Genomic DNA, 14,319 nt, shown 5'->3' on the forward strand with positions numbered 1-14,319 from the left:
GTTGATATATAATGGGAGTCCTTGTTTTAAGGATTTAGGAGGTGATGTCAAACTGCTCTTTTTTTTTTAATGTTTATTTATTTTTTGAGAGAGAGAGAGAGGATGAGCAGGGGAGGGCCAGAGAGAGAAGGAGAGAGAGAATCCCAAGTAGGCTCTGCCCTATAGCACAGAGCCTGATGCGGGGCTCAATCTCATGAACCATGAGATCATAATCTGAGCAGAAATCAAGAGTCAGAAGCTTAACTGCCTGAGTCACCCAGGAGCCCCAGATGTCAGACTGTTCTTAGCTGTAGGTTTTCTCACATTCCATAAAAATATGTGAGATTTTGTGAGGTTCTGTATTGAAGCTGGAAACCCTTCACTTAAAGTCATCCTTTTAGATTTTGTTGGGTTGGGTTGTGAGTGGGATATTAGAAGGGAGAAAGAGAAGGAGAAGTAAGAGATTCAGAACTCAAGAGTTGTGCCACGGTTGGATTTTGCTGAAGGCTGACCCTGTGTGGAGGGACTGATTTATAACTATGAGCAAAATGTGTTTACTATAGGCTTCAATATAAGTGAGCCGTGAGACATTTTCTCTTTAGTCATCAATTCTATAAATGCTAATATGAGTCTACTATGTGCCAAGCACTCTGATATGATAGCTAATGATTTAACTTTCTTCATCTTCAAAACAGAACAAAAGTACTTACATTACAGACTTGCAATGAGAATTAAATAAAATTACATATATGTATAAACATATATATGTGTGTGTGTATATATGTATAAAATATTGTATCTGGCACAAACATAGTCAGGGCTCAATATTGTTAATTTTGCTTCATTGAAATTAAATTCGTTCTGAAGCAGACTTGTTTTATTTTAAATGTTTTTTTAAAAAGAAATGAACATGAAGTTTTAGCCAAAGGAATATTTGGAATAACATTTAAGTATTCTCAACCAAATGAATGTTTCCAAACATTGAGTAACAACTGGAGTCTCATGAAAATACATGAGCAAACAGTAGGGGAATGTGGCCTGTGAAGTGGTTTGAATAAACATTGGGCTGTCTTATCTGTCCCCCCCCAAAAAAAAAACCCAAAAAACATTTTTTCACTAAATATATTTTGCCCAAATTGTTAATGAAAAAAATACACCATGAAAAAATAAATCTCATTTTACTAATTTGTGTTATTAGTTGGTGGAAAAAAAAATAACCTAACCACGGGAGGAATCATTAGTCAATCATTGAGAGCAAAAGTAGTGCTTTGTAATATTAAATTAGGATTCATTTTCCACTGTATTTCTATATTTTGCTTCTCCTTTCACTGCTACATTTTTAGTTTTTCTGCTCATTAACCCTCTGTCAAAAAGAAAGTAAGGAATGAGAGGTAAAATTGTAACCAACTTATTTTTTTTGTTTTCATAACAGTTTTGGTTAAATATGTGGTAGAAGAAGATAAAGTAATGTCTTGTTGAGATTTTATATTGGTGAATTGATTTATTTCAAGCAATACTGACTTTAAGATGGTTAAAAGTTTATTATAAAATTTTTGAGATGAACAGAAAACTATAAAGTAAATTATGAAAACCTATAAATCTATCAGACTTTATATCCTCCTAATATTTTCTATGAAAAACATGCATACCTATCATATATGAAATTATATGTTCAATTTTATAATTTGAATTAAAAAAAAATTTTAATGTTTATTTTTGAGACAGAGACAGAGCATGAGCAGGGCAGGGACAGAGAGAGAAGGAGACACAGAATCCAAAGCAGGCTCAGCTCCTGAGCTGTTAGCATAGAGCCTGATGAAGGGCTCTAACTCACGAACTGTGAGATCATGACCAGAGCTGAAGTTGGATGCTTAACTGACTGAGTCACCCAGGCGCCCCTTGAATTTTGTTTTTATAGTGCCCAATTTCCTATATCACTAAATACTTTTTTCAAATCATTAAAAAAACGTTTTTAATGTTTATTAAGTTTTGAGAGAGAGAGAGCATGAGGGTGGGAGGGGCAGAGAGAGAAGGAGACACAGAATCTGAAGCAGACTCCAGGCTAATGAGCTATCAGTACAGAGCCCAATGCGTAGCTTGAACTCACAAACGGTGAGATCATGACCTGAGCCGAAGTTGGACACTTTGGTTGGACACCAACTGAGCCACCCAGGCACCCCCTTTTTAAATCGTTTTTAATGGCTGCATCTAAATCTGTTACATAGTTTTGATCAGTTAATCATTTTGTATTGCATATTTTAGTTACTTTAATAGTAATGAACATTTGTTATTTCATATAAGTATTATAATTTTGTAATAAAGGTGAACATATGTTAATATTGATTTTTATCTCTGATTATTTTCATGTGGTCAATTTTTAGAAATTATGTGATTGAATAAATACTCACTAAATTAATGAATGAATGTATGAAATAAAAAGGACAGGGCTGTGACCTATGTTACTAAATCACCTTCAAGACATTTTATCACAAAGTACATAGGCAGTATCATATGTGAGTGCTCATATTTTGTATCTTAAACAACACTGGGTATATATTCTTTAATGTCTTTCAAATGGAAAGATTAAAAAGCATATCTTGAATTCAACTTTATATTAATGAAGTTAAACTTAAAAAATTTTGTTCATTGGCTATTTAGCCTTTGATTTTTATGATAGATTGCATGGCATATTTCATGTTATTTTTTGTGATTCAGAGAATGAGATGTGATTGTAGCTTGACCTACTTACTGCTTTCCCCTAAATTGAATATATTGTTTTCTGATCTTTTAAAGTTAGAATTTTCCATAAGAGATCGTGCTTATCATGGAGGGCTGTGGGAGTCAGTGCAACATCTCTGTAGATGTTGGTAAGGCAAGTAACTGAAATTTGGTGCTTTGGTGGTCCCCCATAGTATTATGTTTGTCATATGAATGCTAAGGTAAGTTACATTTAGACCTAGGCAAAAATGAAGATATGTTGCTATATCCATTTAAAGTTTATGTATCAAGTGTGCACAAGATAGCTAAAGTATAATACATAGTAATAAATGTAGTGAAACTCATGGATATTTAGTATTTTCAAAATTAAAATATGCTTTTTTTTGGTTTTATTTTAGAATGATCTGCACAGAGCCATACAGCGTACCCAGTCTGCAATGTTTAATCAAGTTTTGATTTTAATATCTACATTACTATGCCTTATCTTCACTTGGTAAGATTATACATATCATTTTTATTGTTTCATTTAATTATAGTTTTTAAATATTATATATCATTTGAAATGAGTTGGCTAAAATAGATATTCCCTACAAATGTAAAGGATCACCTACAGAATTAAAAGTGAAATCTCTCCTTCAGCCTTACAGAAAAACCAAGAAAGCACGTCTATCATTTGGTATTGATATTTACTGCAACTTTGACATTTTCTCAAATGCTGTAAACAACCAAATCACAAGAATTTGCACTGCATGCCGTAGTTGTCAAACAAGAAATTTTCTTTCAAACTGCTGACTTGGAGGTGCCCTTATCTTTCTTACAATCTTCAAAGCAGAAACACTGTTGAGAAAACTGTCATTACCCATCACTGTCTCTGCCTGTGCCTTCTCTCCGTGATGTTTCAGTACGCAGTCAGGCAGAAAGCAAGGGCAGATGTCCTGCCAGTGCAATGCAAGACCTGGTTCTTTGCTTTGTTATAGAAAACAGGTATTTCTTTTTCTGGAAAGTCTCACCTTGATGATTGTAAAGTAATCCAGTGGGAAATGGTGCGCTGCACATATGGACTCATGTAGATCCTTAAGTGGAGGGAAAAAATGTGAAAATCAAAAAATGAGGTAGAATAATATATCAGTTACAGGAGTCTTAAATATTATGTGTAATGGTGCTCTGTCCAGGATTTGACCTATTCAGAAAGAGAAAAAGCTAATTAGGAAGTACAAAATAAGAAGAATGCCTTCATGTGCTAGTACAATGAATCAGATATAAATAGAGCTATAGGTGTACGTGGGTAAACATAGGTTGAGATATATAGGCATAGTAATACTTTGTGTCAGTAGTTTGCAGTGCCTATCTCTATTAACTGGATTTAAAATGTTTTATTGCATACTTTATATCTTAAAAAATAAACATATTTTAAGAGACTTAATGTCTGTAGATACAAACTATCTCTCTAAACTTGACACAAAGCTATCTTATCATTTAAACCTTTTTTACTGTTCACAAATTGTTTTTATTGTTCACCTCGTAAACACCTACCTGCATAAATATGAAATATTAAGAGTAATGATTTCCCTCTAAAGTCACTAAAAATTCTTAATTTTAAGATAATGACATCATATAAATAGTTTAAGAGGGTTTTTTTGTTTTGTTTGTTTGACCTAAGGAAAAATAGGACAAATTAGATTTTTTTTTTACTTATGTACATGTTCATATTTCAAATGCTGAAAAATTGAAGAAAGTAGAGTGATTTAAAAAATATTATTAGAGTCTGTTAAAGTGAGTAAAGAAGTAATTGAAATATTAATGCTAAAAAAGGATAAATTATTTTTATATGGTAACAGTTCAGTACTTTTGTTTTGGAAGCATCCTTATCACAGTGAATCATGCATAGTGGGCTCTCTATTTGCTCTTACTTTCTGCCTATATGTCTATTTCTTGAGTAGTTTTTATTTTCAAAAGAAGCACCTAGCCACTTTCTCACACCAAGGAATGCAGCAGTGCTAGATAGAGGGTTTTCATGATGTATATGAAATTGCTGTTATGCAGTTTATTTCTCATTTAAGTCATTTGTTTCACTTTTTATTTTGTTTGAAGTTAGAGTTGCTTTTGTTGGTGTTGATCTTGTGTACTATTGTTTTTAATCACACGTACATTATCAATGTGCAATGTCATTGTTTTTAATCACTTGTATGTTCATACATTTATATTAACATGTTTCTAAATTGTAAAATCTAGAATGGGGAAACTGAAGTTTGGTTTCTTTGTGTGTCCTCCTCTAGCCGTACAGGCAAAATGTCATCATAAATCATGACCATCATAGTAAGGTAGAATAAACCTTGTACGAATTCACCATCAAAAGTGCAGTTATGTACAAGAAAAATATAAACAATGTTATATTAGTTATAACACACAAGCTGTTGTAACAAAGTTACACCACACACACTATAAAATATGAATATACACAAAGATTCAGCAACTTAAGCAAATAGAAATGTTTAAGTAGTCTGTCCAGATGCCTGGGTGGCTCATTTGGTTCAGCATCTGGCTCTTGATTTTGGCTCAGGTCGTGATCTGACAGTTGTGAGATCAAGCCCTGAGTCTATGTGGAGCCTGTTTAAGATTCTGTCTCTCTGTCTCTCTGTGTCTCTCTCTTTCCCCCTCTCTCTCTCCCTCTCCCTCCCTCTGCCCCTCCCTCCCACCCAAAAGAAAGAAAAAAAGAAAGAAATGTTTAAGTAGTCTTTCTAAGAAGGTTACATTAGCTTAATACTGCTGGAGACTAAATTTTCTTGTAACTTGTTTTCTACCATTACCAAAACATGGTTTCCATTTCATGGCTCAAGATGACTACTCTAGTCTTGCCTATATTCTAACTCCAGCCTGTAGGAAGGAGGAAGAGAAGGAACAACTTGGAAATTGCATGCATAGTTTAGGCAAGAATTTGGTCATATATTCATACACAGATGAAAGGGAGTCTCCACAAATCTGGTCACGGTGGGAAACAGTATACCAGCTGACTGTTGTGCTATCATGGAAAAGCAAAACTGGATACTGTGGAACAATAAGCCATCTCTGGCCCTGATAAGTCATACAAGTCCATATGTGCATCCTTTGTTTAAAACTCTGCTATGTTTGTTTGGAGCCCATGGGCAATTTACTTAATTTACCCAGCCTTTTATGCCACATTATTTATTTAAAAAAATTTTTTAACGTTTATTTATTTTTGACAGAGAGAGACAGAGCATGAGCGGGGGAGGGGCAGAGAGAGAGGGAGACACAGAATCCGAAGCAGGCTCCAGGCTCTGAGCTGTCGGCACAGAGCCCTATGCGGGGCTCCAACTCACAGACCATGAGATCATGACCTGAGCCGAAATTGGACGCCCAACTGACTGAGCCACCCAGGCGCCCCTTTATATGCCACATTATTAAATGAGGGTGATATTAATCACCCTGTAAGATTTTTGTTGTGCTTTTTTTAAATGAGGACAAATTAGGTATGTCATACAATGTTTATCCGAGGATGTGGCATTTGGTGTGAACACTCCAAAATTTCATTTTTTTTTCTACTTCAAATGTCCTCTTTATATACGATGATTGAATTTTGTGAGTGCACAAAAACTAATTTGTTCTAAAATATATAAGCATCGTAACGTATTAATAATAATATAAGACTTAACATGATGCCTAAAATATATATTTATTAGGAAATATGAGAGAATATTTTCCTCCATTATAATGTATTCAGACTTTCTGTACTTTCTACATATTTCTAATATCTGTTTCCTCTAGTTAGCTTCACTAAATTAAAAGTAGTGGTAGCATCTCCCTCTTTCAGGGTACATTTAATACTTTATACTTTACAAATACGAGTGTGTGTGTGTATACACACACATATATATTATCTATGTATATAATGTTTTTTGTTTTTTTTTTTACATTTTGGTGAGATTAGTCTTAATCAGTTGCTGTTACATTATGTCATAGAGCAAGACTGTCAGTGTTTTTCCAAAATCACAATTTTTAATACATAAATTTAAGCCCCTAAAGATTCAACAGCTAATAGTTGGTGAACTGGCTGTGTTGTTCATGAATCTCACAATCTTTAAAATTACCTGTTTGGGGAAGCTGCTATATGTATAGTTTTAAAAATGTATCTTCTCTTCATCATATTAACATTACAAAGAACTATCATTAAGCATCTGTCTACAAGAGACACATGCCAAACTGAAATAAAATTAAGCAGCTGACCCACTGTCTGTAGGGAATGTGCTCAGAATTGTTTTTCCTGTCATTGTAATGGAATTGGACTAATCTTTCCCCACGTCTGCTGTGTACCCCTCTTGATCAATAACGCACACTTCCAAGACAGCTGGGGATTGTGATTCAGCCTGTGTCTCTGTAACAAAGCAGAGGAAACTGGTGCATCGGGAATTAAGCGCATGACTTTAGCCTAATTATCAACATAATCTAACCAATGATAAGAACTCTAATTTATAATGCATTTGGCATTTCTAATTTTACACTAGTAGATTTATTTTGCACCTACTTTGTTTCAAACTTCAGTTTTTTATTTGAATATGTATGTTTGGATATTTTTATATTCTTTCATAGAGCTGTAGCATAAAGAGCTGTATTATGTTAATGGATGTTTCATGTTTTAGTCCAATGAAAACAATTCAGTATACATCCTCAGTCTTACTTCAGGAGAAAATAAATCCATTTATTGTTTAAAAATGTGACCTAGTTAAAATTATTAACATGCTTACTTAAGTCAGCACTGAATATTATATATAAGTGATGAGTGAATCACTAAATTCTACCTGAAACCAATTTTACCATATATGTTAACTGACTAGAATTTAAATTAAAAAAGTATTTGTGATATTCTTGTGAATCTTTAATACTTATTTTAATGCTCGATGCTGAAGTTCTTGAATTCTGTTTACTGATTTAACTCTTAAGGTAAATAGCCACGTGGGAAGTGCACAGTCAGAAAATAAGTACTGAAGTTTGGAGAAAGTATTAAACCATGTTCTCGGGGCGCCTGGGTGGCTCAGTCGGTTAAGCGTCCTACTTCAGCTCAGGTCACGATCTCTCGGTCCGCGAGTTCGAGCCCCAGGTCGGGCTCTGGGCTGATGGCTCAGAGCCTGGAGCTTGCTTCCGATTCTGTGTCTCCCTCTCTCTCTGCCCCTCCCCCGTTCATGCTGTGTCTCTGTCTCAAAAATAAATAAACGTTAAAAAAAAAATTAAAAAAAAAACCCATGTTCTAATGGTGTTATCACCACTGTGATATTTGGTTACTAGTTTTGTTTGGTCAGATTTGTTTTGCTTCATTACAAGTGAATGACAGAAAGTGCATTTGTCTGAGGATCTGACTAACAGCCCCCAGGTTTGTATTACACTAGAACATATAGAAGCCTTTTTGTTCCAACTAAATTTTGCCTAAGTGGGTAGCCAGATGTTAGGCAATTAGGATTTAGACCATCATTGAGTTATGAGGGTAATGTATAGTTATTTTCAGGCATACAAGAACTTAGAAAGTTTGCTACCTACATATTATTAAGGAAGTACTACAGAAATAAGACAAAAAAGGATAAAGGAAAAGGAAAAAAATATAGCTTATGAGAATCTGTGGAATATGAAGTAGCAACACCTTGGATGTTTCTCTGGGAAACCCTATTTTCACACTGAGTTTCATCAGAAGTGCAGTTGAAGGCTTACCCAGGCAGAGGCAGAGACACGAGTTTTAATTTTTATGGCATAGGTACCTGGCCAAGGGTGGTTTTCAATTAGAAGGTGGGGTGAAGGAGTGATTGAAAACCAAAGTGGCCATGCCACAGTAATTCTCATGTTACAGATAAGAAACAGAGGCACAGAAAGGTCAAATAAAATGATGAACCTTAGATTATCTTAGGTCCACAAGTAGTAACAAGCAGAGCTCAGATCTAGACCTAGGCAAATTTGTGCCAGAGCCCACATACTTAACCACTGTAGTATTATTTCTTTGATATTCTAGAAGTCACAAATAAAAAAATAACCTAAAAAAAAATCAAAGAGAATTATGTTAATTTTCCCATTTCTATTGTTAATTTAAAAAAAATGTTTTTTTAACGTTTATTTATTTTTGAGACAGAGAGACAGAGCATGAATGGGGGAGGGTCAGAGAGAGGGAGACACAGAATCTGAAACAGGCTTCGGGCTCTGAGCTGTCAGCACAGGGGCCCAATGTGGGGCTCGAACTCATGGACCGCAAGATCGTGACCTGAGCCGAAGTCGGCGCTCAACCGACTGAGCCACCCAGGCGCCCCTATTATTGTTAATTTTTAAATCACTGTTTGAAGTAGCATTATACTTTAGTAAGACATTAAGATGACGAACTCTTGGGGCGCCTGGGTGGTTCAGTTGGTTGAGCATCTGATTTCGGCCCAGGTGTTTTGATTTTGCAGTCCGTGAGTTTGAGCCCCGTGTCGGGCTCTGTGGTGACAGCTCAGAGCCTGGAGCCTGCTTTGGATTCTGTGTTTCCTTCTCTCTGCACCTCCCCCCCCCCCCTCGCCCCCGTCCCCATGCTCTGTCTCTCTCTCTCTCTCTCTCTCCCTCAAAAATAAATAAACGTAAAAAATTTAGAAAAAGATGACAAACTCTTAATTTTTAGATATTTTTGATTAAGGACAGAAGAATATTTTAGCTATTGCTGTCTCTTTTGTGTGAATAATTAGTTGCCTCAAATTCAACAAGTTTCTAATCTTTTTTTTCTTTTTTAACTTTAGCAAACATAAGTAAAATACATTTAGATAAAAACACATCATATACATGACTATAATCTGTTTAAATTACTTTCATTTATCTGTTCATCCATCTCCCTTTCTGTATTTCTATGTATCTGTAGAGATGGGAATATATTCAAGTGATTGTATATGGATATAAGAATTATGCATCATGTTTTTACTGTCTTCCATATACTTTCTGCTATGGTGTCAGTCTTCATAATGAACATGTATCCTTCAAACTGTAGCAAAAATTAAGGAATGTAAAAAGTGACAACAAAATTTAGCACAAATGCCAAATGTAAAGATCACATTCAATATGATTTATGTGATTGATTTCCTTCCTTTAGTAAAGTGATTCTCATATTAAGTTTTTTAAATATCCAGATTCCCCATCTTTTTCTCCTACTTCTTCTTTGAGTCTCAATTTTTAAATTGAAGCCCTGCCTTGAACTTTTCCTGAAGGCTGTCTGAATAATGGGAGATGCGTAAACTTTGTGCTTCTCAGAGTTGGAAAAAAATGTTAAATGTTGAATGCTTCTTTAATTATCAGTGTTTCTTGGTAGATTTTCATGGTATATAAGAACAGAGTCAGTTTCCCTTTCTTACCATTTTATGCCCAGCGTCTCTGTGGTTGGAAAATACAAGATGCTTAACAGACGTTTGCAGTAGATAGACAGTAACATTCAGGGGCCAAAATTCCAAAACAGTATCTTATCAATTGGAGGTACTTAAATATATTGTAAGCTAAGTATGTTGAAACCATATATTTGGAGAGGTTCCTTTAAATACCTTCTTTTAACAATTAACTTTGCTGTGAGGTCACGGAAGGAATTAAAATCTAACAAGTGTCGGGGCACCTGGGTGGCTCAGTTGGTTAAGCGGCCGACTTCGGCTCAGGTCATGATCTCGCGGTCCGTGAGTTTGAGCCCCACATCGGGCACTGTGCTGACCGCTCAGAGCCTGGAGCCTGTTTCAGATTCTGTGTCTCCCTCTCTCTGACCCTCCCCTGTTCATGCTCTGTCTCTCTCTGTCTCAAAAAAATAAATAAACGTTAAAAAAAAATTAAAAAAAAAATCTAACAAGTGTAATCTATGAAGATATTCTAGGAGTGTTTTATTTCTGCCAAGGAGATATAACTGGGTAGTAAAATGTCTACAAATTTAATTAAAAAGAAATACTCTTTGAAATAATTTTTATAAATTGCATATACACACCTCATAAATAAGACTTTCAGATAAATCAGACTTTGGCTGTTAATTTTGTCTCCATATAATTTCTGAATTTACGTCTTGAGAGTTTTTCTTCCTTCAACTTTAAAATTTGTGAGAGCAAAATTATTTAATAAAATTACTGAAAATACCACCTCCTATATTGAGCTCAGAAACAAATTGATTAAATACTAGAGAGCATTGCAATACATGCGCCATCATGCCGTTTTTTTCCCCGCATCATCTTTCGGGATTTTTGTTTCCTCTTTTATTTCTTTCTTTGGGTTTTTTTGGTTCCATCGCACTTTTGCTTCTCCCATGTGATCTAAATCCTGATCTTCTCCCAAAAAGTGTTCACATTCATTTATTTTGAAACAAAGAATATGCAATTGTGGGCATTAGGGTATAGGGTGAGGTATGGTCACTTTTCATGAATTACTAAATCGCAGTATATGTTGACCTCAGATTAATGGTTTATGGAGTGATTCGGTAATCTTATTTTTGCATAGACACAAGGACAATGCCCAGGAGCATAAGAACTTTCTTGAAACAATAGAAAAACTAGATTTATTATTACCTTAAAAACAACATTTCTCCCTAGAAAATGTAAAAATCCGTACAGCTCAGATATCTTAAATTCCATGGGAATATTAGGTTTTTGGCTGATACCCTGCAGGAAATGAAAATGATTATTTGGAACAATTTAATTGGTATTCATTCAATAAATACCAAAGTGCAAGTCGTGGGCTGATTTGAATACTAATGTCTGAACTATAAGCATGAAATCAAAGTGTTAGATGCTTTTAGCACAGAATGCCATTGCTAATTAAATTTTTCCAGTAACTGTGCACAGCAATAGGATTCATAGGGAGTGCACAGATATTTAAGGTTATTTATTTCTGCCACATGACTTTTTTTCTCTGACAATATTTTATTGTACAAATTGACATTTACCAGGTGGTGACAAAGTTAACAGTCTCAGTATTTCCTTTCATTCAACTTAATGTTTTCCTTATAAAACTTGCCAAAGCTTGAAAGCTTGTGTAGTAAGTAGTCCCCTGCTAATACACAGGAGATACACTCCAAGATCCCAGTGGATTCCTAGAACTGTGGGAAGTACTGAACCCTATATATATATATTTTTTTTTTCCTACATACACATGCTTATGATCAAGCTTAATTTATAAATTAGGCATAGTAAAGATTAACAATAACTAATAATGAAAAGAATAATTATAACAATATATTGTAGTAGAAGTTATGTGAATGTGGTCTGTCTCAAAATATCTGATTGTACTCTACTCTCCCTTCTTCTTGTGATGATGTGGGATGATAAAATGTCTATGTGATGAAATGAAGTAGGGCGAGTGGCATAGGCATTGTGATGTAACATTAGGCTATTGTTGACCTGACGTTATGACAGGATCATCTGCCCCCACCGTAGGTAGCTGAAACCCCAGAAAGCAAAACCACAGATAAGAGGGGACTGCTACATAACCAAATGTATAGTTAACATTTCAAAAGGCAAATTTTAAATAAAGTTTTAAAAAATGTTTATGTATTTTTTGAGGAAGGGAGGGAGGGCGGAGAGAGAAAAAGAGCAGGGGAGGGGCAGAGAGAGAGGGAGAGAGAATCTCAAGCAGGCTCCACTCAGCAGAGCCGGATGCAGGGCTCAAACTCACAAACCATCTAACTCACGAACCCTGAGATCAACGACCTGAGCTGAAACCAAGTGTCTGTCGCTCAACTAACCCAAGCCTTTGAAGGTGCCCCTTCAAAGACAAATTTTGAAGAGCACTAATTACAAGTGATTAGTAATTAAGATCCCTTTGTTATTATATATAGGGTCTAATTAAGTAAGCAAATCAAGTATGATTTTTCAGTCATTTTAAATAGGATAACATGAGAATCTGTATTTTAAATCCTAATTAAATGTTCAGATTTTCTTTTAGAATTGCATAACACTGAAATTATTTTGTATGGATCTGTGTCAAAGATAACACTTTAGAATGTTTTGTGGGAAGCAGGCCTCCAGTAAACTCTTAAATCCAGCATTCTTTATGAAACGTTTAGAAAAATAAACTTTTTTTCTAAAAAAAACTCCCCCAAACCCTTAAGCTAACATTGAAGCTTTTAAATTAACTGTATTTAATTCATTTACATTCTTTTAATATTTGACATGAATTTTTATCTAGTATAATTTGTCAGTGCCTATCATATTTTTCTAGTTTTGAATATTGCCTTTTTTATGAAGAAGACATTCATTAACAAAATTATATACGATGCTGCATTAAGGTAGGCATGACCCAGTTGCAGGTTGGTACTGAGATAAGGTAGTGAGTCTCCTACTACATCTGTTTAGCTCTTACCATATCTGCCTTGGGAGCTTGGTCATGAACAACTCCATAAACCATCCAAGTGTCCAGGGTCACATCTTACTTGAATGCTTATCTGTGCTAAGAGCCGAGGTCCATGGTCATTGCTGTGAATGGTGCACTTCAAGGCCATGAATTACCTGGAGCTCTCAAGCGATCAGTGAGTGCATTCTCCTCTGGGTCAGGACAAGCTGTATATGGAGTCATGTTACCTGCTGGCTCCTTAAGAATGATGTGTGAGCAACCTTGACAAAAAAGCAATAGCTTTATAATCAATTAAAAAGATTCTCCAGTCTGTTTCAACTTGTGCTTAAACTTTTTCATTTACCATGTGCATACACGGTGGTTCATCACACAGTTATCCTATTTTCTGCCACATAGTATGGACTTCAATTTCCACTTCAATGACAACTGTTGTCACACCCAGTGACAACCGAGTTCTCTACAACTCTGTGACTGTCTTCATTTAAGATGTGCTTGCTCTGTGGTATAAATGGTAAAAATCGTAAATTGGAACTATATAGTTCTGGGTTCATATTATGACCCCACGATTATACCTTCATATCACTGACTGTATGCTTATCCCTTTCATGCAGAGGGTAGAGCTCATGTTAAGTGTTCTTACTGCAGTAAATTTTTAAAAAACAGAAGTGATACAGTTTTGATGACAAACTGGATGTAAGGTGTGAGAGAAAGAAAAATTGAAGGATGATTTTGAGATTTGCATTTTGGGAACTGACTGAATGATAGTGCCGTGTATGAGGGTGAGGCAACCTGGAAGGCAACATAAAGAGGATGAGAAATAAAGAGTCCATCATAGCTGGGCTGCCTTTTAGAAACCTTAGTTAGGTATCAAATAGCCACTTGTCTATTTGGTAGTTAACATAAAAGTAAAAACTAGTGGAAATGCAGAGGGAACTTGATAAGAGTGTAATTGTAGCAGAAGATTTTAATAAAGAATCATATCTCTAAAATAGAGCCAAGAATTCTTTTTATTTTCACTTCTCCAAACATAGCCCTTCCTATACCATTCAACCCAGATGGTTGCCTATTTTTAACCGCAGTCAACGTCAGAGCTTTTATAGTACATTCTCATTATAATAAAAGCATTTTCTTACCAGCGAGCCGTCAAATCTGTGCAGAATTCATACATCCTTTTAAACCGCCACAAACTCTCTATTTTTTTCTCTTTTAAATTCCTCCTTATTTTTTCATCCTGTCTTTCCCTTCTTATTAATTCCTCTTCTTTTACCTAACTCCTTAAATTGCTTAGACACT

The 14,319-nt window shown here is 35.1% G+C and overlaps 1 protein-coding gene and 1 long non-coding RNA gene across 3 annotated transcripts in view; one reads left to right on the top strand and one right to left on the bottom strand.

The window, feature by feature from the left end:
- The window catches only part of LOC125925495 (uncharacterized), a 36,127-nt gene extending 32,224 nt beyond the window's left edge, over positions 1 to 3,903 (bottom strand). Inside the window, exon 1 of the long non-coding RNA XR_007458844.1 lies at positions 3,708 to 3,903. This is a non-coding gene — a long non-coding RNA (uncharacterized LOC125925495). The remainder of the gene's footprint in view (positions 1 to 3,707) is intronic.
- Positions 1 to 14,319, top strand: part of KCNT2 (potassium sodium-activated channel subfamily T member 2) — a 359,762-nt gene that overhangs the window by 130,582 nt on the left and 214,861 nt on the right. For both annotated transcript variants that reach the window (XM_049634538.1, XM_049634537.1), the window contains exon 8: positions 3,096 to 3,190. In XM_049634538.1, coding sequence (XP_049490495.1) covers positions 3,096 to 3,190 — 95 coding nt within the window. The remainder of the gene's footprint in view (positions 1 to 3,095; positions 3,191 to 14,319) is intronic.

Source organism: Panthera uncia, chromosome F1 (genome assembly GCF_023721935.1).
Source record: "Panthera uncia isolate 11264 chromosome F1, Puncia_PCG_1.0, whole genome shotgun sequence".
Taxonomy (NCBI): Eukaryota; Metazoa; Chordata; class Mammalia; order Carnivora; family Felidae; genus Panthera; species Panthera uncia.